Source organism: Convolutriloba macropyga, chromosome 11, assembly GCF_964194025.1.
Source record: "Convolutriloba macropyga chromosome 11, txConMacr16.3, whole genome shotgun sequence".
Taxonomy (NCBI): domain Eukaryota; kingdom Metazoa; phylum Xenacoelomorpha; order Acoela; family Convolutidae; genus Convolutriloba; species Convolutriloba macropyga.
The window spans coordinates 42,636,448-42,662,793 of NC_134478.1; the positions used below are offsets into that span (position 1 = coordinate 42,636,448).

Genomic DNA, 26,346 nt, shown 5'->3' on the forward strand with positions numbered 1-26,346 from the left:
GCAAAGATCTTTCCTGTGGGTATCTAAATTTCTTCATGGTCTCTCGTGGGATACAGGAGAGTACTCTGATCATTTTTTGCAACAGATATTTCAAGGTATAGTTCTGCGATTTCCCTTTTCTGATTTTCACGCAAAAGGATCAGAAAAAAATCAAAAGTTTACGGCAGCTATTACAGAGGAACGTTATCAACTTGGAAACTTTGGTTTGTCCAAAAATTGAACACATGAATTTATATCGGGAGACACCAGTTTGTAAATAAAATGCATTGAGTTGCCCAAAACGACAAAGAACTAAGCATTGTGCCAATAAGAAGGCAAAAATCTGTTACCAGTGGCTGCTGACGAATGAATCATTGCTCGGAAAAACCAGCTCCGTCTGTACTTCAAGTGAATTTGCCTCCAAATTTGACAGATTACAGTTGCATAACGCCTGAAAATCAGTTAACGGTTACTCTCATCAAGGAAGAAAAAAATTGACACAAGACGCCAAACAGTTTTGAGAAAACAGCAGATTGTGTGTGCTGTTGCTGAAATAGAAGCTTTCAAGAAGTATCTTTCTCTACTGAAGTACTTTCAATTGTACCATGTCTTTACAGGAGAAAATGAAAAAATTGAAACTAACCCCTTTACCTACGCGCAAGCGTGCAGTATCAGTTCTGATGTATCTGAACCATGAGACTCTTCACGATGAAATCAAGCAGCTGATTAAAGAGAGCAACGTTGAGTCAACTGTTTTTAGAGATAAACATGATTCGTTAAATGCAAACTATACAATCACTTACAAACAAGAAGACGCAGACTCTTGATATGTTTCTTATGATTTTTTTATTGTTGAATAATTATGGATTGTTATTGAAAGGCAATTCATTTCTGGAATAATTTTATTTCGAAATATGTCAAACCGAAGATCAACTAGATTCAGGCGGAGGTATAACTTACATGCTTTTTGACGTCAACCACCAAGAAAGACGATCATGGAGATTTTGCAATTCGAGACTGCCTCACTCAGATGTTGGATACTTTACGCAAAACATTTTAATATTTTTTCTTTAAACTGTTTCTCTCGCCAAGTTGGTTTCTTTCAGTCTTGACTGTGAAGAATCCATTTTTTGGTTTTCACTTCTCTCTTGTACAGTTGGAAACGAAATTCCAAATCCAAAGTTATGAATAAAATAATTTCCATCTCTGACCGGTTGTTCATGGCCATCTTGTTGCGGGAAAACTGAACTCTTCTTAAAAATGTTATTAGTTGGCACATTTGTCCCTGAATTTCAAATAATTTATTATTTTTATCAGCAAGATCAGCCAAAATTCCAATCGTAAGAGATTAAACTGAACAAACATTTTAAAAAATTATCTAATTTTGAACTCATTTGAGAGTTAGTGAACTTTCTTCTTGTGTTCTACAATTCATTTGAAGAAACTTTTAATGACAAAGAATTTTAAAAGTTAGCAACTGCAGGGCAACATAGAAACACAAGTGCAATTTATGTTAAACAATATTGTTCCAGCAAAGCAAATGGTCCAGAACAATTGATATAAATACAACACATATCATATTGTTTAAATCACCACGTGACCCACAACAGACAATTTTATTGGTAGACAGTTGAATATTGCACAGTTTTTAAAACAGAGCTATGAGCTAGCAACTAAAGAACCTTTTGGTTATTTATTAATTGATTTGGATCCCAAAACATCAGACATCTCGCGCTCCTGTTCAAATATTTTTCCTCCAAGACCATCAATTCTTTATCTGAGAGAGAGAGAGAGACAGAGCGAATTTTGTATGATGGGGCGGCTGCTAGACATATCGGATACAAAACTAAAAGAGAAGGTCGAGAGAGCTCAAATCATTTCGGTAAATTCGTTTGCGATTGTTTGCTCAACATTTTCATTGGTAATGATCCAGTAAGAATAATTTTTGTAGAAGGTTATGAAAAATCATTCAGAAAACTGTTGTCTAGACAAACAAGCTGGCAAGAAAAGAGGCAACTTTTTGCTAGAGAAAAAAATTTGGTCAAAACTGTGGGTCTAGCTTGTTATCGTTATTTGACAAAAACGTATTGCACACCGAAGAATTCATTTTGATTCCAAAACGAATGTTTACTTCACATCAACTGGTAAAGAAAGAAGTTTTGCACAATCCCCTTTATAAACAGAAAGCTGTCTCTTTTGCAACGAAAACAGTCGAACTCAATGAAAAAACCAGAGAAAGCACATTAACCGGATGAGACTGCAAACAAAGTGAACGAAACAGCAGAAGAGGAAAAAACAGGACCCATGTGTGAAGACAGCGAGATTGAACCGGTAGTGAAAAAACCAAAAAAGCGCAGATTTTGACTCCCATAGTGCTAGAGCTATAATTTTTTATTAAAAACTAAATCAAAAGACTAAAAATCATTTTTGACTTGATTAACCAATCTGAAACAGTAACCATAGAATCGAACGACGTTATTCGAGTTAATAAAGAAACACTGAGCATTAAAGCTTTGACATTTCTGTACAATCTACAGCAACCAACTATAAAATTGACATTGCAAAATACAAAAAAATTTAATTGCTCTTCAAATCTCACCTCATCTTGTTACAAACACAAATGCCAAGCCACTATTGGAAGCCTCGTCTGAAAGTGAACAAGAATTTTTCTCAAGTAGAGAACAACCCAGTAAACAAGAGCCCCTCTCTACTAGAGAACAACCCAGCGGCTCAAAACCAACACGAAAAAAGTATTAGGAAGAAACGGACCAAACGACAGACAAAGAAGAGACCAGTCAGAAGTTGTGGTATTTTTTTTCCTGAAGTAAAATAATTGGATCAGTTTTAGTTAAAAGGACCAACTTCTTATGGAAGCATAAAGCAACTGCAAACTCAAATCAAGCTCCCTGTTGATACAGTCTTGTCCTATTTGGAATCAAAACCCTTGTTCACAAAGTACCATTCAATTGAATTCAAATTTCCAAGGCTTAAAGTTTTTGTAAAAGACACTAACAAAATTTGGTCTCTGGATTTGGCACACGTTGATAAACTGGCAAAGTATAACCGCAATATAAAGTATTTTCTAGTAGCGGTTGATTGTTTGTCAAAATATTAACAAGTGGAACCTCTAAAAACAAAGTATGCGACAGATGCAGCTGAAGCATTCAAAAAGATGATCAAAAACAAACAGCCCAAAAAATAATGGGTTGACGATGGTAAATAAATTGTTGGAGCATTCCAACAATTGTGTACCAAACGTGGAATCCATATACATGGTTTTTTTAGCGAAAATAGTCAGCTTTTGCAGAGAGGAACATTAGCTCTCTCAAAAAGATAATTCATCGATATCTTGGAGAAAAGTGGACCTATAGCTACATTGACCAATCAGACCATTTTGTGAAAACAATCAATTCAAGAGTCAATAGAGTAACTAAAATTGCTCCGAAGAAACTTACAAAAAAAGATGTGCCACGACTAGTGTTATTGGCAGCACAAACAAGCTCAACTTGAAGCCCAAGTTCTACATCGGAGACTTTGTGAGAGTAGTTCAAAAAGATGAAGCAATCAGGAAAAAGTACAAGCAATCGTTCACAGACAAAGTCTTTGAAATAACGGGAATACCAACAATAAGCCCACCAACATACTTCTTAGTCGATGCAGAAAAAGAACCAATTCATGGTAAATTTTATCAACCAGAATTACAACGTGTCAGGCTCCCTCTCGCTTAAAATGTCCACCAACCGATTCGAAGATGAGTTTACAGTTCACGTTGTTTTATCCGCTTCAATGGAAATACTCGATTCAAACACACTTGCACCTTTTCGGAATTTTTTTAATGACGACTTCAGCTAGCAGGTGATTGGAGAGTGGCGCTAAGTGAAATCATGTTCCCAACAAAAAAAAACATGGCATACGGAAATCTAATTGTGCACAATTTAAAGACCATGAAGGTTCCCAAAAGATGTCATCGGGTGCCAATATTATTTATAGAACTTACAGTGGACAACAAATTAGTTTTATGCCAGGGACCTTTGATACAGTGGCACAACTTCTTGCATCAATTAAGCGCACAATTGGACTGCCCCATTTTTCATTCAGAGAATTGAAGAGCTCCGGAAAATATGTAATTTTATTTGCGAGGTCTGAAGGAAATTTTGAGCATTATTGGATTTGAGGGTATTCCTGACAGCAATGGAATAAATTTTGTGTACAAAGTGATTCCCAATGCAAACAGGTTTATGAAAAGTGATAAAACAAAAGCTTATAATGGGGAGTTCCCAGCTGACCTTCGTGCTGGAAAGCATCTACTTTTCATCTACACCAATATAATTGAATATCAATACGTCAGTGACACTAAGGCTCCTCTTTTGTGAGTCATTGATTCAAAACAACGTCTGAAAAATGGCAGTGTTTGTGAGCTTGAACCAACTCATCGGATAGTTTTTACAAATTTAGACTATAAGAGGCTCCTAACCAACACAATTCAATCGATTTCAATTGAGTTGAGAATGGAAACAGGACAATTAGTTCCTTTTTCGGGAACTGAAAAAGTTATTCTAACACTACAGTTCAAAACATTTTACTCTTAAAAAGGATTCTTATTATGCTAATCAAGCAACGTCTTTGCCTCACTTTTCTGGACATTATCGCCTAAAAAAGAATTGGTTTCGGAGCTCTAACCGCGGGAATTGGACGTGTTGCGCTGCCTTTAGCACGTCGTTTCCCTTTGCCTACATCGAAGCGTATCGGGAAGGAGCTCTTGAAACAAAGTGTTTGAGAGCTTTTGGATGTAGTCGAAAGCAAAAAATCTCCAAAACAGGAATTTAAAAATACAATGTCAAAAACTGTCAAAAAACAGACAAGGGGGATATCGACAAAATACTTCACATCGGAGGAGGTCAATGCGAGTCACGCGACAGAAATCAACCAACAAAGGCAAAAAAAACCATATCATTGCACAGAGCTCCAAAAAGAAGTCGATCAGATTTTTTTGCTTAAGTAAATGATGATCGCTTATTTGTTACCTTCAGAAGCAACTCATAGTTCTTTGGTTTTGTCCGAAAAACCATCTCTCTTAGGAATTTTTGATGGTAGTTTTTGTCAAAATTTTGGGCCCAGTCTACAGTCCAAATGGGCCCATGTTAGAATTTGAAGTCGCCGGTGACCGAAATAATTTTTTTGACTTACAAAAGTTTTCTGGGAAGTGAAATATAAAGTTTTCCAGTAATCAGAAGCTGATTTGAGATATGACGCTGCAACAGCAACAGATGTTACGAAGACAGATGCTCACTATTTTTGCAATAATGTGTTACATTCACTCTTCTCTGACTGTCTGCTAATGGAAAAAAGTTTCAAACGCTAACGGAAACTGTGCTCATAAAAATTGTATCAAAATAGAATTTTCACATGACAAAGATGCAAAAAAAACACCTGGTTGGCATGTCAGGGCTTCTCATACGGTGAAGATCCAGGAGCTCTGTCAATTGGAGACGTAAACAGAAGGAAAGCCTTAGTGAGGCAATCAGCTGAGTGCACATTCTACGGTAAATTTGCAGTCACATTTTTCACTTGTGACAGACATTTGCTATGTGGTGTGACACATCGCATTGTATTTAGACTGTCAATAGATGAATTTGTTATAATGTCTGACGATGCAGCCAAGCACTACAAAGTAAAAATTGTCAAAGCTAGTGTGATTGTGAGCAAGATGACATTGAACGATGGTGTTGTATCGGCTATTGAAAAAACTTTATAAACAAGTCCAACTTCGTATCATTACCCGGAGACTCTAACAAAAACATTTCTGGCGTTCACGGGTCCTCACAGTTACAAACAAGAAGATATTTTTGCAAGAGAACCGATTCGTATACTAGCAATTTGTCTGAACACTAACGAAGCGTTACTTGTTTGCAACAGACAAATTCCATTTTTTCCGCGAATTCGACGTGGAGCAGATTTATATTTACCGAAACGGCTTACCTGTGGCAGACAGTCCGATATCACGAAGTGATGACAAACGTCTTTACTTTAAAACAATATCGGATTTAGCTTACATCGACAATGGTCATGTAATAACTTTGACAGATTACCCGAACCATTTCATAATGGTTTTTGATTTGACCAGCACCAAACAAGCATCCCACAATTTTATTCATCCTGAGCTTACAAATTTGTCAATGTCTACTGAGTCGAAATTTTCTGCGTCCTTACCGAACAAAATAGAGATATTCATTATTGGCGAAAAACAAGCACAATTTTTGATGACAGTGCAAGAAGATTATCAATGAATCACATTCTGACAAAAAAAAGGATGGACGAAGATGATATTAATGATTTAATCCAAGGCTGCAAAACTCTTAAAAGTAAATTTCGTGCGGAAAACAAGTTTCCGAGAAAAATCATCAAAAACAGCTTCCTTATTGTTAATGCAGCAACTGCTGAAAATGTTGGTACTCACTGGTTACTGTTATGCAGAAAAAACAACCAACTTTCGTTTGCTTGCCGATTCCCTTGGCCAGCCTATTTCATCGAACAAACACCTATATCAAGGATCATTTCTCTTGCAAACAATCACAACCTCTATCAACTCTTGGAGAATCAACCAATTCAAAGTGCAAAATTTAAACTTTATGGACTTTTTGCATTTATATTACTCAGTTTGTTTTCAAAGCTCAAAAACTTGTAAACATTAGCGATAAAGACTTCATTCATTTTGCTTTTTATATGAAAAACATTATTCCAAAATTTTATCTATTCTTCATACCCACAGCGAACACTCAATAAATCAGAACAAAATTCAATTTTCTATATCCACTAATAGAAGTATCCATTATTTGACAAAAAGCACCAGAATGAGGACCATAGAAAATTGTTTGAACTCTTCGTAAATTTTCACTATTAAAAAAATCAGTTTAAATTTATTTTGATGGAGACCGGGCATTGTAGATAGTCTTTTGAAAAACTACCGGCATCTTGGCACTCTGTTTGGTATTGACATTTGTTTGTTTTGAAAAATTGATTTTCGATTACTAATATTCGATTGCTAATATAAGCTTTGAAAACACATCTCCATTATTCTTTAAATTTGGTGCAGTCCAAAACAAGAATTTGAAAGCTGTATAAACACAAGGCTCAAGAAAGCTCTGATATATTTTCAAAGTGTCGTTTTCAAAAGTAGTTGTATCAACCGAAACCTGGTAATGGCTATTTACTGAATTGCAAAATTCGGAATCATAATGGGCACACACTGCACAAATTTTCCAAATGAAAAGCTAGGTTTCTCTTTCACAATGAGGAAATTGAACTGTTTCTGAAAATGTTTCAAGTAAATTGGAGAATGCTCAACAATCATTGCTTTAACCATCGTTGTTGACAAATTCTTATTGAATTTTTGGTTTCTTTGCTAGTGGTGGTTTTTTTGATGACTGCTGATCCGTCTTCGAGTTTTGTATTTTGCTAGCTGAGCTGACCAAACTTTCAAACTCTCCAAGAGTTAAGGAAGTTCTCTGTTCAAACTCGCAACCGTCTGCTGATTTTTTTGAACAATTTCAGAAATACATATGTCCCTGTCCTTTCATAGGTTTTACAGCGTTGCCTTGATTCAGCGCTTATCAGTTTTTGAAATATCGAAAAAACAATCTCCAAACTCTATGTCTTTAGTGGACGTGAAAGGCATAGTGTGCAACTTGTTTTATAACTTTCAAGTGTTATAAAGTGTAAAACTCCAATTCAATGACGACGGCAAGTTGTGGTAAAACTAGTGTCGTCAAACTGCCTAATTAACTCCAAATGATTGATTTGTAAATACAGGCTCAAGTACTCCTATGGCGTACTTAAGTCTGCCTGTTGTTCAAATATTGATCAATTAAATTCAGCTGTGACCTTAGACAAGAGTTTGTTTGCTTTCAATTTGAAACAGATGTAATCCTTACTGCAAAACGGCTCCATTTTATATTTAATCTTATATTTATATATATTTTTAATTTTTCCATTTTATATATTCCATTTTATATTTATATATAATTGTAAAACCGGATTACTTATGGCGAAAACCTTCAAAATCTAAAACGACAACTTCAGGAGTTAACATTCCGGTAAATTAAACAAGTTCCGTTTAAACGTTTTCGCGAACAGAAAAAGGTAAGCCTGTCATGTGACCAATATAAGCGTTTGTGATTGGACAAGGTAAAACGTGTAAATATCCAGGGTTTTTCTGACTATGCTCTGCAATATAACGTGAAGCGTCATGAAGTATTGCATGTAATCGCAGGAATTTATAAGACTTAAGGTAGGTGGAGTTGTCTATACCAATAAGACCACCATATATTCTCAACTTGAGAACTGTTTCCAAGTTAATGTCTGGGTCCAGATAAAGACATGCTGCCAAAAAGTATACAAACCGTTCATTATTCTCCGGATAGTCAACTTCTACTTGTTCATAAATTTCATGAATGTGTTTCAAATCCACGGTTGCAATAGTTGTCATGCTGATTTTCAAATTATAAAAATGAAATAATGAACCAGAGTTCCTTTTTATATAGGAAAAAAATCAAGTAAAAAAATTTGGCTTTTTCAATAAACATTTTCAATCTCTTTTAATAGAGACTTTTTTCAAAGAAATCATAAAATCGAGAAACAATGAACATGGAGTGGACCTTCAGAGCGCAATATCCATTTCATACAATTTTAGGACTTCAAAAAATTTGAAATTTTTGTATGTTTCGACCCCCATACTGCATAGATGAAAAAAATGAAGTCAACAAAAATTCAATTTTGAGTGCCCTTTCTTAGCGCAAAATCCATTTCAGACAAATATACGACTTTGAAAAACTTTGAAAAAAATTTTAAAAAATTTTAAAGTTTTTCGCCTTCTGGTGTCTTATGTTGGATTTTTTATGATTTCATCAAAAACATTTAGTGAGAATCTAACTTATGTAACACCTAATTCTATATAGAGCAAACAAAATTGACAAGTTTAAAAATTTCCAACTCTCTAAAATGGAATAAAAGTTCAAGTTACAAAATGAATTCCCTTCATGCGCGCGGTGAAAGAATTATTCCAAAACTGTCCCATATATGAATGCCCACATAAAAGTTCCCTAAAAAGTACAAGTATGTTAAACCGCCTTTTGGCTAGAATAAAAACGTAGACGTAAACGTATCTTGCCAAAATTTAGTAAAAAAATGTCAATTATAAAATTTCAAATCAAACGGATTTGTCATAATATACGCTCAGCTATATCAGATTATTTTGTCGCAAAATGAAAACTAGACACCAATATCTCATCTTAGCCAATCAGAGCAGAGCTCGACCGAAACGAACTTGCTGCAAGATAAACATCGTGTTGCAAGATCATGTTGCAATAATGTTGTGTAAACATCGTGTCGTCATAATGTTGCAAGATAAACATCGTGCTGTATGATCGTGCAAGATTGACATCGTCTTCCAATTCTTTCAAGATGGACATCGTCTTCCAATTCTTTCAAGATGGACATCGTCTTGCATGGTCTTGCAAGACTATCATCTTTTTGAAAGAATCAGGCCAGGGCATAGAAGAATGTAAAACTAAACGCTACGGTGCAAATAAGAGTGTATTTTTTTATCAATGCACTTCTATGTAATGAGAGTGTGACTAAGATTATATATTTACAGTTCATTTTTCCATATTGCTCTCTTACACTCTATTCACCAAAAAATGAAAGTGGATCCGGTTTTACACCCTAATCACTGAGATTTTTGGATGAAATAAAGGTGAAGCCTCAACCCGAGAAGGTTAATAGGGTTCGGGTTAATTTTAGAGCCAATAACAACTAAACTGAACGCTCGGTGGACAGGAGTAGGCTTCTACTATGATCTAGTGGTCAGCTACAATGTCTCTGGGGGTTCTGATGTCAGCATAACTTGCAGATTTGGGGGATCGGCTGGACAAATGAACCCAACAGACACAAATTTTTGCGACCTGAGCCAGGGACAAGGTTATTTTTTACTGCATACCTAGCAAAGGGTGACCCGGGTCGAGGTGTCAACGTTAAAAAGCGATCACCGTTGAACTGAGACCAATTAATCAAAATAGAGTGAAAAACATGAAACTCGGAGAGTTCTGGGCTTAAAACGAGGCTCATTGAGGCAGCTCGACTTAGCCGATTAGCTTGTAATTAAAACTTGAAGATGCAAAACCTGAAAGACTAAAAATCTGTTTTTAACGGCGCACATTTTTTTATTTGGACCACTTAGTGTTCCCTCTAAGTCTATTATCTTGATCTATTTAGTTATTTAGTTGCACTAGATTACTTTTGACTCGTTCTCTCAAGTGCATAAAGGTAATTCCACCCTTAATAAGAGGGGCACTAACGGTGTAAAAATATTATTTTTACACTCTTTACACTCTTTTCCCCGTTATTTTTCGGCAAAATCCTCGGCCCGGGTGGCAAGTGTTGGCATAAAGCACCTGAGATTTACCTTTTGAAAAATATGTTATAACATAAAACCTATTCCTACCTGAGCCTTTTTTACGTAGCACCCTGAAAAGAGAATTGGCGTAGTTAATAATCAACCATTGAAATTATCACCAAAGCTAATTCATTTATTTGGAACTTATCGTCCTTTTCCAACCATAGACACGTGCAATAAAAAATATGTTTTCAGTTGAATGAAAACCTTGTCTGATTATTCAAAATTTGGAAAAATAACCTGAAAGATCTTTTTTGCTTTGTGTTAATAAATTTGGTTTCTCTTACTTAATTGGCCAAAAATTACTGCATCTTTTTTGAGTGGGCTTTGATTATCATAATCATATTCATTTATGTTCTTATAATTATACCCATATCAATCAAATAAAGGCACAGAAAAGGATCACAAAAAATGTATATATCAAGCGCAAAAGCTCAAAAGTTTCAAAAATTATGTAAAATTTGAACCCCAACATTTCTTCGTCATATTGAAAGCTTTTAAAAATTCAATTTTTTTCTCAGAAACTCATTTCAAAAAGCGAGTTTTTTATGATATCGCTTTTGTATCATTTCGAAAAAGATATCAACCAGACAAAATATCAACCAGACAAAAAGCGAGTTTTTTATGATATCGCTTTTGTATCATTTCGAAAAAGATATCAACCAGACAAAAATTGCTCAACAAAAAAATAGAGGTGCTATAAAGTACCTCGTCACATTGCATTGTTGATTTGAATAAGTATGGTCCGTTTTATGGCATTGACGTTGAGTTTTCTTAATTGAACACGCTGTGAAAATATCAAAAAAATGTCAGCAAAATAGATTGAGATTGAAGGAGCGGACTTTGAAGAATTCAAACAATATGTGAAAATTGTTTTCCTTTCATTTTACCAAACACAGAACAACAGATAATATTTGTGTGGTACAAAAACAGTCAATGCTAATGCTGGAAACATTGTAAAACGAAGAACAACAACGAAAAAATGCAAATGATTATCTGAACAAGAACAGAACCTTTTGTGCTTTTTGGGCGTATATTCAGAGATAGTTTGCGACCGTAAAATTGTCAACTCCGTCCTTCTTCTCTTCAAATGTGAGAATATATAGTATCAATAACGGATTGTAACTCAATTCTTGAGATCTAAAAAAATTGTCCTTGCATAAAATTTCATACAAAAAATCTAAAGCAAAAATTTAAAAATAAAAATTCAATATTCTCTCTAATTTAAGCAATGTTGTCAAAATTTTGTTCGTTTCACCTAACTTGAGGACATCACTCTTCCTTGAGTCAAAAGATTACATCAATCCTCACTTGCCCAAATCTAAAATAAAAAATGCAATGGGATCGCATTTGCACAGAAAAGAAAGTTTTGTACTGACACCTTTTCCGAAAATTGAGTCAGTGCAAAACCTTCTTTTCTGTGCTAATTCGATTGCATTGTGTTTTCTAAGAGGAGCAAGGCATCAGTTTTATAATATATAAACCCAGCCATCATAAGAATTTTCAATTTATCATCATCGCATTTGCAGTCAGTTCTATATGACTTTCAAATACATCAATCAAAGAAAATCAGGATCTTGGTTTTGCCTATTAAAAGTAATTTCGGCCACTATCAAAAAAAAATATGTGCCCTCCATAGATTTTAAATTTTGTGAGTGGTTTTTGAGAAGAATTGTAAAATTATTTTCTTTATTTTGAAATTGCAAAAACCGCAATTCATCGCTGCACGTTCAATTCTTACTGTTTTAACAATACCCGCAACCATGCAAACTTTTTTTCCGCTGACAGTTCAACCCAGGTGCTATGTGAATGAAAGGTTTGTTTTCTTTTTATAATTTTTGAAGGCTGAAAAATTGAACTACGCAAGTTCCATTTTTCCCAAAGCTGAAAGCACTTTTACGTGTCCAATTTTAACGCTTCTTAGTTGTTAGACTTTTGGCTGTTATTATTGCCAGACAATAAAAAATGTGTTAGCTAATATCATTTTTTTTTCAATTTTTAGCGAATTGTGAGCTACTAGCGAGAACACGGAAGAACATTTAGTAATATCGGAACTATTCTGTATCTACACAGAATTTCATGCAGCAAAAAAACTTGCCAAACAAACAATATTGTTTTTACCATTTCAATGAAGACTAATGTTTTTTTACGATAGCAAATGATAAGAAAAAATTTATTTCTTATTTTTAAAAGTTACTTTTAGCTTTTAGCTCTCGAGTTTCAGGGTACAAATTTTATTTGAAACTAAACTGCCTGCTAGCAGCTAGCAAAGCCATTGAAGTTGTAAGAAAAGTTTTCTTAAGCTATATCTTTGGCTATATCTACAGGTATGTCTTCATGAAAAAGACCAAAATTCAAACTAGGAAATTGGAAATTAAACTGTTAATGAGACAAGGGGGCTCCGTAATGTGCGTTAGCACATTAATTTACGAAAGCACTCATTCAAATTTTTTACTATATTACTAAAATTCAGATCTCATCCAACAAACAACTTTAAAAAAAGTATAGTGCCTCATTGGAGAGCCGATGAGACATGCAATTAATACGACCACTAGAAAAAGTCGACGTCTGTGTTTTTGAAAACAGTTTTTAACAAAATCAAACGCATTGATAAAAAGCATGTACTGAAAATTGACTTGTCCTCCATTAGAAAATATATGAAACCTGTCTGCAATGCGACTTAGTACAATGTCGACAAAAACGAGCGATAGGGTGAAAGTTTAAAACTACGTTTCTTTTTCTGAATGCAATAATTGTCAAACAGATTAAAAACATCAGATATTAGCTAAAACCTCTAAAAGTTTTTTATAACTCCACAGGATCTAACTGAGATCTATCATTATTCAGTATTTGTCATGCGACTACAAAACCAACGGAAAATCAGGCAAAAAAATAAAAAAAATGAGCGTAGATTGCATTTTGGCCGTTAAAATGTTGAAAAGTTTAAGGAAAACGAAAATAGTTCTCAAATCGACGATCTTTCAGTGGCAATCGGACCTTCCATTATTTTTGTATATTCAAAAAAAAACAAGCAAAAACTCAATCAAAGAAAATCAGGATCTTGCTTCTGCCTATTAAAAGTAATTTCGGTCACTATCAAAAAAAATTTGTGCCCTCCATAGATTTTAAATTTTGTGAGTGGTTTTTGAGAAGAATTAAAAAAAAATTATTTTCTTTATTTTGAAATTGCAAAAACCGCAATTCATCGCTGCACGTTCAATTCTTACTGTTTTAACAATACCCGCAACCGTGCAAACTTTTTTCCGCTGACAGTTCAACCCAGGTGCTATGTGAATGAAAGGTTTCTTTTCTTTTTATAATTTTTGAAGGCTAAAAAATTGAACTACGCAAGTTCCATTTTTCCCAAAGCTGAAAGCACTTTTACGTGTCCAATTTTAGCGCTTCTTAGTTGTTAGATTTTTGGCTGTTATTATTGCCAGACAATAAAAAATGTCTTAGCTGATATCAAATTTTCTTTTTTTATTTTTAGCGAATTGTGAGCTACTAGCGAGAACACGGAAGAAATTTCAGTAATATCGGAACTATTCTGTATCTACACAGATTTTCATGCAGCAAAAAAACCTTGCAAACAAAGAGTTTTGTTATTACCATTTCAATGAAGACTATTGTTTTGTTTTTAATATAGCAAAAGTTATTTTTAGCTTTTAGCTCTCGAGTTTCAGGGTACAATTTTTTTTGAAAATAAACTGCCTGCTAGTAACTAGCAAAGCCAATGAAGTTGTAAGAAAGTTTTCTAAAGCCATATCTTTGGCTATATCTATATGTATATCTTCAAGAAAAAAATCAAAATTCCAAATGGGAAATTGAAAATTAAACTGTTAATAAGACAGGGAGGCTCTGTATTGTGCGTTCGCACATTAAGTTCCAAAAGCACGCATTCAAAATTTTTACTTAATTACAAAAGTTCAGATATTGTCCAACAAACCACTATATAAAAAGTAAAGTGCCTCATTGGAAAGCCGATGAGACATGCCTTTAGTACGACCACTAGAAAAAGTCGATGTCTGTGTTTTTAAAACAGTTTTTAACAAATTCAAACGCATTGACAAAAGAGCATGTACTGAAAATTGACTTGTCCTCCATTAGAAAAGATATGAAACCTGTCTGCAATGCGACTGAGTACAAAGTCGCCATAAAAGAGCGATAGGGTGAAAGTTAAAAACTACGTTTCTATTTCTGAATATAATTATTATCAAAGAGATTAAAAAAATCAGAGATCAGCTAAAACCTCTGAAACTTGTTTTTGCAAGTCCAGAGGATCTAAGTGAGATCTATCATTATCCAGTATTTGTCACGTGACTACAAAAATAACGGAAAATAAGGCAAACAGAAAAAAATAAAAAAAATGAGCGTAGATTGCATTTTGGCCGTCAAAATTATTGAAAAGTTTAAGGAAAACAAAAGCAGTTCTCAAATCGACAATCTTTCAGTGGAAATGGGACCTTCCATTATTTTGGTATAGTCAGAAATAAACGAGCAAAAACTCAAAAATAAACTAAAATACAGAAATCACGAAAATAGTTTTTGAAAATTCGTAGTATCAAATCCAAAATTCATTTGTGAAAAACAAAAATCTTTTCAGTTGCAAACTTTGACAGAAAGAACACTAAAAATTGAACAGAAATAACACTAAAAATTCAGACAGAAATAACACTAAAAACTGGCAAAGCTTATAAATCTCCTGATCATTCTGAAATATATATATTTTTTCATAAGTCAAAACCAATATGAGCTTTCAAGTAAACGAATAAATAAATTATCCTGCAACTTCTTGGAAAATCAATTGCGCTCGTTAAAAGTGAGAATAAGTGAGAAGACAATAAAGACTTTTAAAAAAATTAAAGTCAGCTTTTTACTTTTTTAAACAAAAATTGCGTTGAAACCCTCAGATTTATGACAACAATTTGACAACAACAGACAACAATTTGACAACAATTTGACAACAACAGATTTGACAACAAAACGACAAAAACAGGCAAAAATCAAAAATTCTACTAACTTTTGCAATAGAACTTTGTCGCCGCCCTTGAAACCATATACAATTCACTAAATGTGGTCAACGTTGAATATCTCTCATAAATTAAATTTTTGAAGCTATCCAGGTTTTTATTTGGACTTGTCTTGAAAATGAGAATTAGACAAGGCAGCAAACAATTGATCCGAAAATGGGAATTTATGCACAAAAACCACAAAATTTCAATGAAAACGCTCTAGTATCAAAGCCAAAAGCCGATATTTAAAAACAAAGTCGCCATGATGTTTTTACTTCAATTTATGTGAAAAATGACTTTTCCTCACTTGTAATCTGGAAAAATTTGAAAGAAATAAAATAAAGTGTGAAAAACTTCAAAGAGTCATTGACTATTTTTTAATTAAAAATTTTCAAAGTCAAAAATACTGAAGAGAAAAACTCAGTATTGTATAGGTTTATCCCATAATTAAGCCAATTGAATCTTTCATTAGTGAGACTAAGTCATCAGATTGCAAAGAGATCAACAAACGGAGGCAACGCACAAGTGTACAATTGAAGTTCATCAATTACTTCGTCAAAGCTATAAAGACCATGATTTTCTTTCTGAAAACAACATAAATAATCATTTGACCTCATTTTTAAGTACATGAGATCTGTTAAAAAATGAGGCTTAATTTGAAACTCTCATTAGTGGATCCAAAAAATATCTTGAAGGAAAAAAAACGGATAATTAATATTGGATTAATTTTTAATGAATCCATGATGAGATCCAAAATAGCATTGAATTGCGTCCAATTAAAACACCGAACTGTTCTAAACAAAAGCGAATTAGATCAATCGTTATTTAAAATACTTCTTTACATCAAAAATTAATTATTCCTTTTGTATGATTATCGAGAGAAATTTGCAAAAAGCCGGCAAAGTTTTTTTTTCAAGAAGACAATTATGGGAAATTGAAGTACAACTAGCTCTCTTGTAGAGTTTAAGCACATTTTCTAGCGCAGTAATTTTTGGTCTCTAATTCCTTTAAACTGAAACAAAGTGCGCTCAATGGGGATATTTGTTGCTGTTTTTGATAAAAAAAATCGGAGCTTTTATTTTTTTCTAGCGCAAAAATTCTCTCAAAAAACTGGAATCAAATAGTTCAGCAACACTGCTCTACATTTAAAGGTTAAACTGATAACACTACAAATAACAATTTTAATTTATTTTTAGCAAAATTGAGATGAAAAATAGCGAAAATTACCCAAATTGTGAACAAAACTGTCGAATGATCAAAAAAGTTTAATTCTCGATAACTCTATGTAGAAAAGAAAAATCAGAAAAATCTTTTTAGTTCCATATTCTACGCTGAATGACGTTTCTAGTGGATTTACTCACAACTCTGTACCATGAATATATCGTTCAGCCAAAATTGACTCAGCAAAAAAACCAGTTGAGTACATAGCCCCTCCCCCTCAAGAGGGTTGGAACAAAAAATTTGAACAAACTTGAGCAGCTGAGGTTGATTATGCTGTGAGGGTTTGCTTTCTGAGAGCAACACTACTTTGCAGTTGCTGAATGTTGTTAACTAATTTGCAAAGCTTTACAACTGATATAAGTTCATTGTTGTTTTTTTGAGAAATTTCATCGAGTTTCAATCGCTGAAACAACAAAAACGACTGACACAGCCAAAATGAATAACCGTAGGACTAAAAGAAAAATATCCTTAGGGGCCGTTACAAGGTAATCAAATTTTAAAAAAAATAAATTTTTATGTTTCAACCATAATTTGTAGAATAAAACTGCATTTGTCGGCAATAACAACAACTCTCTTGAGATGAAAATGCTTGTGTCTTTTCTTTTTTAAGAGCTGTTGCCACTTTCGTAGATTTTCGTTAGTTATAATTTATATTTTGTAATTTATAAAGTTATAATATATATTTTGTATTTATAATTATTTCATTACAGTCTGTGATCACAATCGGCAAATTCATCTCAAAAAGGACCTTTTCGCCAATGCAAAAACTCTGGCAACTTTTCCAACATCTGTTTGATTTTTGCCGTCTTTTTCCCATTTGTTAAATAATTTGTGTTTAAAATGTATAGTTTTGTGTCTACCATGAATAATTCACGATTGTGTTGTTATCATTTGAAAACTGAAGTATTGTGCGGGTGGCCTGGAACTGCGATGAGTTATAATTTGAGCGAAATTCACTACTTTCAAAGGAAATCATTTATTTTTGATTTAAGAAAAAATTTAACATTGGAAAATTTTAGTATGAACTGCGGCAAGTTCTTAATTTCCACCACAATCTTCAGATTAATCGCATTTGCTGGAAAGGGTCATCACAGTTTTTTGAGTGCTGATTCTTATATTTTCTACTGATGAATCGCCTGATGTTCTCGGCTGAATATATTTTTTTCTCGATTTTTTCCACATAGATTAAGTACTGACATCTTCAGAGTCCAAAAAACGAACACTTTTGCTATGAGAAATAATAACGTGCATGTTGCTTTACAAAAGCACTGCTGGTTTGCCTGTTTTAGATCTGAACGCAGCTCAGTGCTACAATTTGACATACTACGTGAAGCCAATTTATCCACCCACTGGTTATGACTCCGACGTCCACACCACTCTGGCCTGCACCCTGCCCCCGCCACTTTGGGCGTTAGTTATATTCATGATGTATATAGATTCTGTAACGCTGCTAAAAGTCACAGAAGACGTCTCACGTTTATCGAGAATTACCTAACGGTTCGAGCGCATATCATTGATCGAAAACACACAAAAATTCAATTTGATATTTCTTTCAAAATTTAAGATTTCAAAAGATATTTTCCTCTCAAGATCAGCACGACTGTAGTTTAGCGATAGGAGAAGCTATTGGTTAAAAAACATGCCAAAATTGGTTGGTAATCAATTAATCAAGCTGAGTGTGAGTACAAACGTTTTATTAGTAAACAGATTTTTAGGTTTTTGTACGAAAAAACATTTGAGAAAAGGGAAAGCTTTCGATACAAATGGCGGATTCGTATTTGTTGTTTTAAACCTTGCAAACCGTTAAAATCATTTTTGAGAAGATAACACATCAGATCATATAAAATAATTACTGACACAGAAAAGAAAAACTGATATTTTATTCTTTGTTATCTGTGCAGTAAATTGTTTTTTTTTGTTTGTAAGAAATTATGTAAATACATGCACTTTTTCTAAGTTTTTTTAAGCATTGACATGTTGAGCAATGGTGTAATGATATATTTAGGAAATACATATTGGGGGATAGTTTTTGAAAAACTTTCTGCTTAACTTCTAAACCAATACGTTGACACCAATTATTTCTCTCTCAAAGAATTTATTTTTGGATAAAAATTTAGTGGAGTGAATATTGGTTCTCCAACTATTTTTTCATGAGATATTTGTTAGAACAATTCTACTTTTGAGTAAATTGGAGAAAGATCAAAAAAGTCGCTGAACGTTGTGGTATTCTGACAGCTATTATTTTGTTTTTTATCCACTAACATGTAACATGACTTTTAAAAGTCTAGTCCTTCTTGCTCTAAGAATACGAATTGTCGTGATGCAGGCAAGCTGCCATTATCTGGGCAATACATGATTCGCTTCTTCTCGTTCTGTGACCTTTAAAACTTTGATCAGAAGAAAATGATGCACAATTTTGGACTTTCGTATTAATTTACGAGCTCTCTGTAAGTTTTCGTTGACTGAGCCGACCCATAAATTTGGACTATCAGGTGTCGAACTCTGTTTAAATGACAAAATAGATCACAACCTGTACTGTGTTTCAGAGAGGTTGTAGACTCTTACCCAGTGTCCACGGTAATATTCGCTCTTACAAACCGATTCAATTGCCATTCTCAGAACTGAAGTACATTTTGGGTCTTATAAATTTGTTCAAATTTGTTGAATCTCTGCGTATTGTTTTTATATCCAATAGCCGCAATTTTGAAAGGCCATCAAGTGTGAAATAAAAAAAGAATAAAAAATAGAGAGAAAGGGTGTGTCAAGAAAGACAGAGCAAACCCCAGTCGAGACCTGATGGTTATCTTGCAAGATGTTGCAAGAATCTTGCGAGAAATAGTTATCTTGCAGGACCTTGCGAAATTAACAGCTATGATGCAAGATTTTGACGATGCACACAATGTGTACATTCAAATACTGCGACCTTCTAAGAGTTTCCAGTCTAAGACTAGGTCAATAGGATGTAGGAATTTTTTTGCGCTAAAAGTGGTTATCTTGCAAGATCTTGCAAAAAAATCATTCAAGACGATGAATCGTCTTGCAAGATCTTGCAAGATGACCATTTGATTTCGACTTGGGAGCTCCATATTTTTTATCGAGCTTAATATTTTACAAGACGTCTTTTGAAACTTCTGATGGCGCAAGATCATTTAGCGCAAAATTTGTATCTTGTAAGATCTGATTTGTCGTTTGAGATTAATCTGGTAGAGTTTATTATAAGACCTGACTAAATTTGTTATCGAATAAGATTTGACATTACGCAGTGTTTTACAAAATATTATTGAGGAATTGATTGCACTCTCTGATAAGTACTGACAAGGTACCTTAGTCGGAAATTTGCAAGAAGCATTTAGTAAAATACTCGTTTTTAAAATGTTAGAATCATAAATTGAGAGCGGGCATTACTCTATTAATTCAACTTAACCCCAGACTGATGTGGAGCTTCGGGTGAAATTCTACTATCGCTCAAATGCAGCCGGTGATCCAGCTATATACGTTGGATGCCATGATACCGGTGATTTCCTGGACTGCGTTGTGAGACCTGAACCGGGCAACCCTTATGGGGACTTTTATGACATGTGTGTCTATGAAAACTTCGTCAATGAGGATATCACTAACATGCAAGTATTTCACAAGTTATCTGAAACTGTATTGGTTTACAGTGCAATATCAGTTCTCCTGTGATTTTTTTCATAACACCGCCTTTGCCGGTCCCAAGCCCGAAATGAAGCAGGAGGGGAAAAACATAAAAAGTTATACTTTAAAACTTCAGTCAAGTTCTGTTTACTTCACTTAAGAAATTTTCCGACAGTTTGCTAACTACTTCAGCTCGACTAACTGCCGAGTTTGGACAACTACAGGCGCGTAATAGTACACTTTGCTGACCAATGAAAAACATTTTATTTGGTAAAAAATAACCTATGAAAAGACCCTTTTTTAACACATGAAAATAATTTTGTCAGATACAGTGGCTCAAGAACAGACTCTGTTTTTGTCCACGAAAGGAAATTTTCTCGACTATAAAAGTCTATGATAATGCCATGACTCGACCCATCATAACAGTGAGTTCGACCATTTTCATCTATAGAAAGACCGAGTAATCCTCCATAATAATAGTTTGTATTGACCAGTTTGTAGGTATGTAAGACCGTGTAAAGTGTAGATTTCAGCTAGGAAACCGGGTTGAGTAGTTCCGTACTTTGCCTTCACGTACCCAATTCCAAATCTAATTTATTTCTGACCCAGAGTATCTCCAAGTCTATCTAATAGATCGGTACTTTTTCGCTGCAAATTTAAGTCTATGAATCACATTACGCTACGCTCTAAATAGACTCGCCAAGCTGATTCTAAAGGTTCAAAACAATTTAAGGATAAATTTCAAGTGACGGAAAAGAGTCATACCATCTGCTTCAGAGCTCAATGATAATGACCGAAATTAGTCATGTCAATTGCTTCGAAGTTCAGTACAAAAAATGATCGAAAAAAGTCATGCCATCTGCTTCGTAGTTCAATAAAAAAAATGACCGAAAATAGTCATGCCATCTGCTTCGTAGTTCAATAAAAAAAATGACCGAAAATAGTCATACAATGTGCTTCGCAGTTCAATAAAAAATGATCGAAAACACTCATACCATCTGCTTCGGAGTTCAATAAAAAATGACCGAAATTAGTCATACAATGTGCTTCGCAGTACAAAAAAAATGACCGAAAATAGTCACACCATCTGCTTCGGAGTTCAGTAAAAAAATGACCGAAAATAGATATACCATCTGCTTCGGAGTTCAAAAAAAAATGACCGAAAATAGTCATACAATGTGCTTCGCAGTTCAATAAAAAATGATCGAAAACACTCATACCATCTGCTTCGGAGTTCAATGAAAAATGGCCGAAATTAGTCATACAATGTGCTTCGCAGTTCAATAAAAATGACCGAAAATAGTCACACCATCTGCTTCGGAGTTCAGTAAAAAAATGACCGAAAATAGATATACCATCTGCTTCGGAGTTCAAAAAAAATGACCGAAAATAGTCATACAATGTGCTTCGCAGTTCAATAAAAAATGATCGAAAACACTCATACCATCTGCTTCGGAGTTCAATAAAAAATGACCGAAATTAGTCATACAATGTGCTTCGCAGTTCAATAAAAAATGACCGAAAATAGTCACACCATCTGCTTCGGAGTTCAGTAAAAAAATGACCGAAGTTAGTCATAAAATGTGCTTCGCAGTTCAATAAAAAATGACCGAAAATAGTCATAACATCTGCTTCGGAGTTCAAAAAAAATGACCGGAATTAGTCATACAATGTGCTTCGCAGTTCAACAAAAAAATGACCGAAAATAGTCATACCGTCTGCTTCGGAGTTCAATAAAAATGATAGAAAATAGTCATTACATCTGCTTCGGAGTTCAATAAAAAAGGACCGAAAATAGTCATACCATGTGCCTCGCAGTGGAATAAAAAATGACCGAAAATAGTAATACCATCTGCTTCGGAGTTCAATAAAAATGACCAAAATTAGTCATACAATATGCTTCGCAGTTCAATAAAAAATGACCGAAAATAAACATGCGATCTGCTTCGGAGTTCAATATAAACTGGCCAAAAAATCATACCATCTGCTGCGGAGTTCAATAAAAAAATTAACGAAAATAGTCATACCATCTCCTTCGGATTTCGATAAAAAAAAATTACCGAAAATAATCTTACCATGTGCTTCGCAGTTCAATAAAAAATGACCGAAAATAGTCATACCATCTGCTTCGGAGTTCAATAAAAATTGACGGAAATTAGTCATACAATGTGCTTCGCAGTTCAATAAAAAATGATCGAAAACACTCATACCAACTGCTTCGGAGTTAAATAAAAAATGACCGAAATTAGTCATACAATGTGCTTCGCAGTTCAATAAAAAAATAACCGAAAATATTCACACCATCTGCTTCGAAGTTCAGTAAAAAAATGACCGAAATTAGTCATAAAATGTGCTTCGCAGTTCAATAAAAAATGACCGAAAATAGTCATAACATCTGCTTCGGAGTTCAAAAAAATGACCGGAATTAGTCATACAATGTGCTTCGCAGTTCAACAAAAAAATGACCGAAAATAGTCATACCGTCTGCTTCGGAGTTCAATAAAAATGATAGAAAATAGTCATAACATCTGCTTGAGAGTTCAATAAAAAAGGACCGAAAATAGTCATACCATGTGCCTCGCAGTGGAATCAAAAATGACCGAAAATAGTCATACCATCTGCTTCGGAGTTCAATAAAAATTGATCGAAATTAGTCATACAATGTGCTTAGCAGTTCAACAAAAAATGATCGAAAACATTTATACCATCTGCTTCGGAGTTCAATAAAAATGACCAAAATTAGTCTTACAATGTGCTTCGCAGTTCAATAAAAAATGACCGAAAATAGTCATGCGATCTGCTTCGGAGTTCAATATAAACTGACCAAAAAATCATACCATCTGCTGCGGATTTCAATAAAAAATTAACGAAAATAGTCATATCATCTGCTTCGGATTTCGATAAAAAAAATTACCGAAAATAATCTTACCATGTGCTTCGCAGTTCAATAAAGAATGACCGAAAATAGTCATACCATCTGCTTCGGAGTTCAATAAAAATTGACCGAAATTAGTCATGCAATGTGCTTCTCATTTCAATAAAAAATAATCGAAAACACTCATGCCATCTGCTTCGGATTTCAATAAAAAATGACCGAAATTAGCCATACAATGTGTTTCGCAGTTCATCAAAGATGACCGAAAGTAGTCATACCATCTACTTCGGAGTTCAATTAAAATTGACCAAAATTAGTCATACAGTGTGCTTCGCAGTTCAATAAAAAATGACCGAAAATAATCTTACCATGTGCTTCGCAGTTCAATAAAGAATGACCGAAAATAGTCATACCATCTGCTTCGGAGTTCAATAAAAATTGACCGAAATTAGTCATGCAATGTGCTTCTCATTTCAATAAAAAATGATCGAAAACACTCATGCCATCTGCTTCGGATTTCAATAAAAAATGACCGAAATTAGCCATACAATGTGTTTCGCAGTTCATCAAAGATGACCGAAAGTAGTCATACCATCTACTTCGGAGTTCAATAAAAATTGACCAAAATTAGTCATACAGTGTGCTTCGCAGTTCAATAAAAAATGACCGAAAATAGTCATACCATGTGCGTCGCAGCTCAATAAAAAAGGGCCGAAAATAGTCACACCATCGACTTCGGAGTTCAACAAAAATGATCGAAAATATGCTTACCATCTGCTTCGGAGTTCAATAAAAATGACCGAAAATAGTCATACCATCTGCACTGGAATTCAGAAAAACCCTGATTGAAAAGCCCCGTCGCATATTGTTCTCTGAGAGTGGGGAGAAGACTTTCCACGCAAAGTTCTGATCGTAGAGTCACTGCCTGAAAAAGCAGCTAGAATATAAAGAGAGGCAACAATGCAAAGGATCAAAAGCCAAAAATTTTTTGCTGTATAAATAGTAAGAGCTTATATCAAGATACACAACAATTTCTGGAAAAACTGCAATAATAGTGTATCTAAGAAAACATAATTTGTTGTTTAACTTTGTATTTTCTAGGTAATGGGCGTTTGAATATATTTCAGTAAAGTTTCAAATGCTAAGCGGAATAATTATCTCTACAATGGACAAAAATCAGGAATGACAAAGATTTAACGCGACAATAAAAAAAATGTGCATAAAAATTCATCGTCTTGCAAGATTTTGTAATATTCCTGTAAAAAAACAATCGTTTTTACAATAATCTTGCAAAATAACCGTCCATTTTCTAAGACATTTGCTTAAATTTGACTTTCCAAACTTTATTAAAATTCTCTTGACGTAACGATGCAGAAATCTGCGAAAACTGTCAAAACCAATGATAATCGTGGAAATAAAAAGTGGAGATCATTTCATTGAGCACCATTTTTTATATAATTTTTTTAGTAACTTGATAAATAACTGCCCCTGTATACAAACGTGAAAACAGAAAAAATATTTCAAAAAATTTTTCCAGCTTTTCAAGTACACCTAGAGACTGCGAAATATCAAAAAACACCTTTAAAAAAGCAGGAGATGCTTCTTAAATCACTCAAATCAACAACCTAAAGTTCTTTAAAATATCAAGTCTTAATATAAAGCATCTAATTATTTTCTAAGTAGTGTGATCAAATGAAGTGGGAAATAAGACATACGACTAAAACAGAAGCAATAAGGCAAACTTTTTTCTTTTTGTTCGTCCTGTTTTTACTGGCTGCCCACCTTCCTAGTTCATTCGCTGATTGTTAGCAGTAAATTTTGTAAAAAAATTACTGGTCGTCAGTGCTCATGTATTCTGTTTCCTTCAGGTTGAGCGCACATTGAATGCACAGGAGATCAATCAAACAAATTATTGATTTGAAAAATTTTTTAAACTGTCGAATCTATTTTTCACAGGACTTTTATTGAAGAATAAAATCAACTCAAATTTTTGGTTTTTGTGCGATTCGTCGAATATCTATCTATCTTTCTCGATTAAATATTATCTGAAAAGTTTTAAATCAACAAACCAAAATGGAGATCTAAAGAAGTTTCCGATGACCTTTCAAAAACGTGTTTATAATTGATGAAGCTTCAATTGAAATCTATTAATGTTATGACAAGTTTCTTCTGTAATTTATCAAAAAAATTGAATTCCAGTGTGAACAGTAGAATTGTTTGTGTTCGTTTCAGCCTAAATTCTAGTAATTTGGTCGTTTTTGAAAATCATATTTAAACTCATTTCAAATAAAATTCAAACCCCGTTCTCAAAATTTCCATAACGTTGCCCTCATTATTACGCAAGTTTGAGTACAATGATGAAAATTACCTTGCCAAAGGTTTTTATTGCCAGAAAACCAACACTCTGAGACTTTTTTCGACAATAGTGATAAAAGAAATAATTAGCCTAGAGTTCATTTGTAGAATTTGTTGATCGCTTAATGAAGAAACAACTGATAAATCAAATGCTCTCCAGAGCCATCTAATCAACAAATGATTTTGCTCATCATTGACACTATTAGAAGCAATGGTGGATAACAGTGGCAAATTTGTTTGAATTTACTGAATTGATTGAAAAAATACCTTTCACATTGTATTGAGCATATATTTTTTAAATAGCATAGGGGCGATTAGTTTGCCGTTTGAAAAAGTTTTTTCGGCAGAACATTTGGAATCACAATTTTTCGTTCATATTGGTTTGCGACTTTCAAACACATATATAAAAAATTTCAATATGAGTATCAAACAGCTGAATTATCATTATTACAATTTATTTTTTTTGTCACTCTATGTTTTATTCAATCGTTCTGTTTCACTGTCGTACAAAAAAATAGTGTATCCACGAATGCTCTGCGTTCATCCAGCAATTTTGAAGGTGGACGACTCAATGAAGAAGTAAATTTCAGGGGTGGAGCTGTTCAGGTCTTTGAGGGCAGAGTGAATGGATTCAAGACTTTTTACGAATATGAGGTGCGTGGAAGTATCATGAGGAGATGCCACCCAAGGACATGGAAACTTTTTGGAGCTGATGAAGCCGGTAAGTAGACAAGTAGCTGCGTCTGATAGCTATTAAAATAAAAAATTTTATACAAAAATTACACAAACAAACACATATTTATGTACGCTTATGTATA

The 26,346-nt window shown here is 33.9% G+C and overlaps 3 protein-coding genes across 3 annotated transcripts in view; all 3 read left to right on the forward strand.

Annotated features, from left to right (window-relative positions):
• The window catches only part of LOC142349697 (fibronectin-like), a 106,879-nt gene extending 88,722 nt beyond the window's left edge, over nucleotides 1-18,157 (forward strand). The window contains exons 15-16 of the mRNA XM_075401427.1: nucleotides 9,778-9,954; nucleotides 17,952-18,157. Of these exons, the coding sequence (XP_075257542.1) occupies nucleotides 9,778-9,954; nucleotides 17,952-18,157 (383 nt within the window). The remainder of the gene's footprint in view (nucleotides 1-9,777; nucleotides 9,955-17,951) is intronic.
• The window catches only part of LOC142349136 (cysteine-rich venom protein-like), a 319,707-nt gene that overhangs the window by 203,861 nt on the left and 89,500 nt on the right, over nucleotides 1-26,346 (forward strand). The gene's annotated exons all lie outside the window — the stretch shown is intronic.
• Nucleotides 26,122-26,346, forward strand: part of LOC142349679 (uncharacterized) — a 78,530-nt gene continuing 78,305 nt past the window's right edge. Inside the window, exon 1 of the mRNA XM_075401402.1 lies at nucleotides 26,122-26,249. Within this exon, the coding sequence (XP_075257517.1) occupies nucleotides 26,198-26,249 (52 nt within the window). The 5' untranslated portion in view covers nucleotides 26,122-26,197. The remainder of the gene's footprint in view (nucleotides 26,250-26,346) is intronic.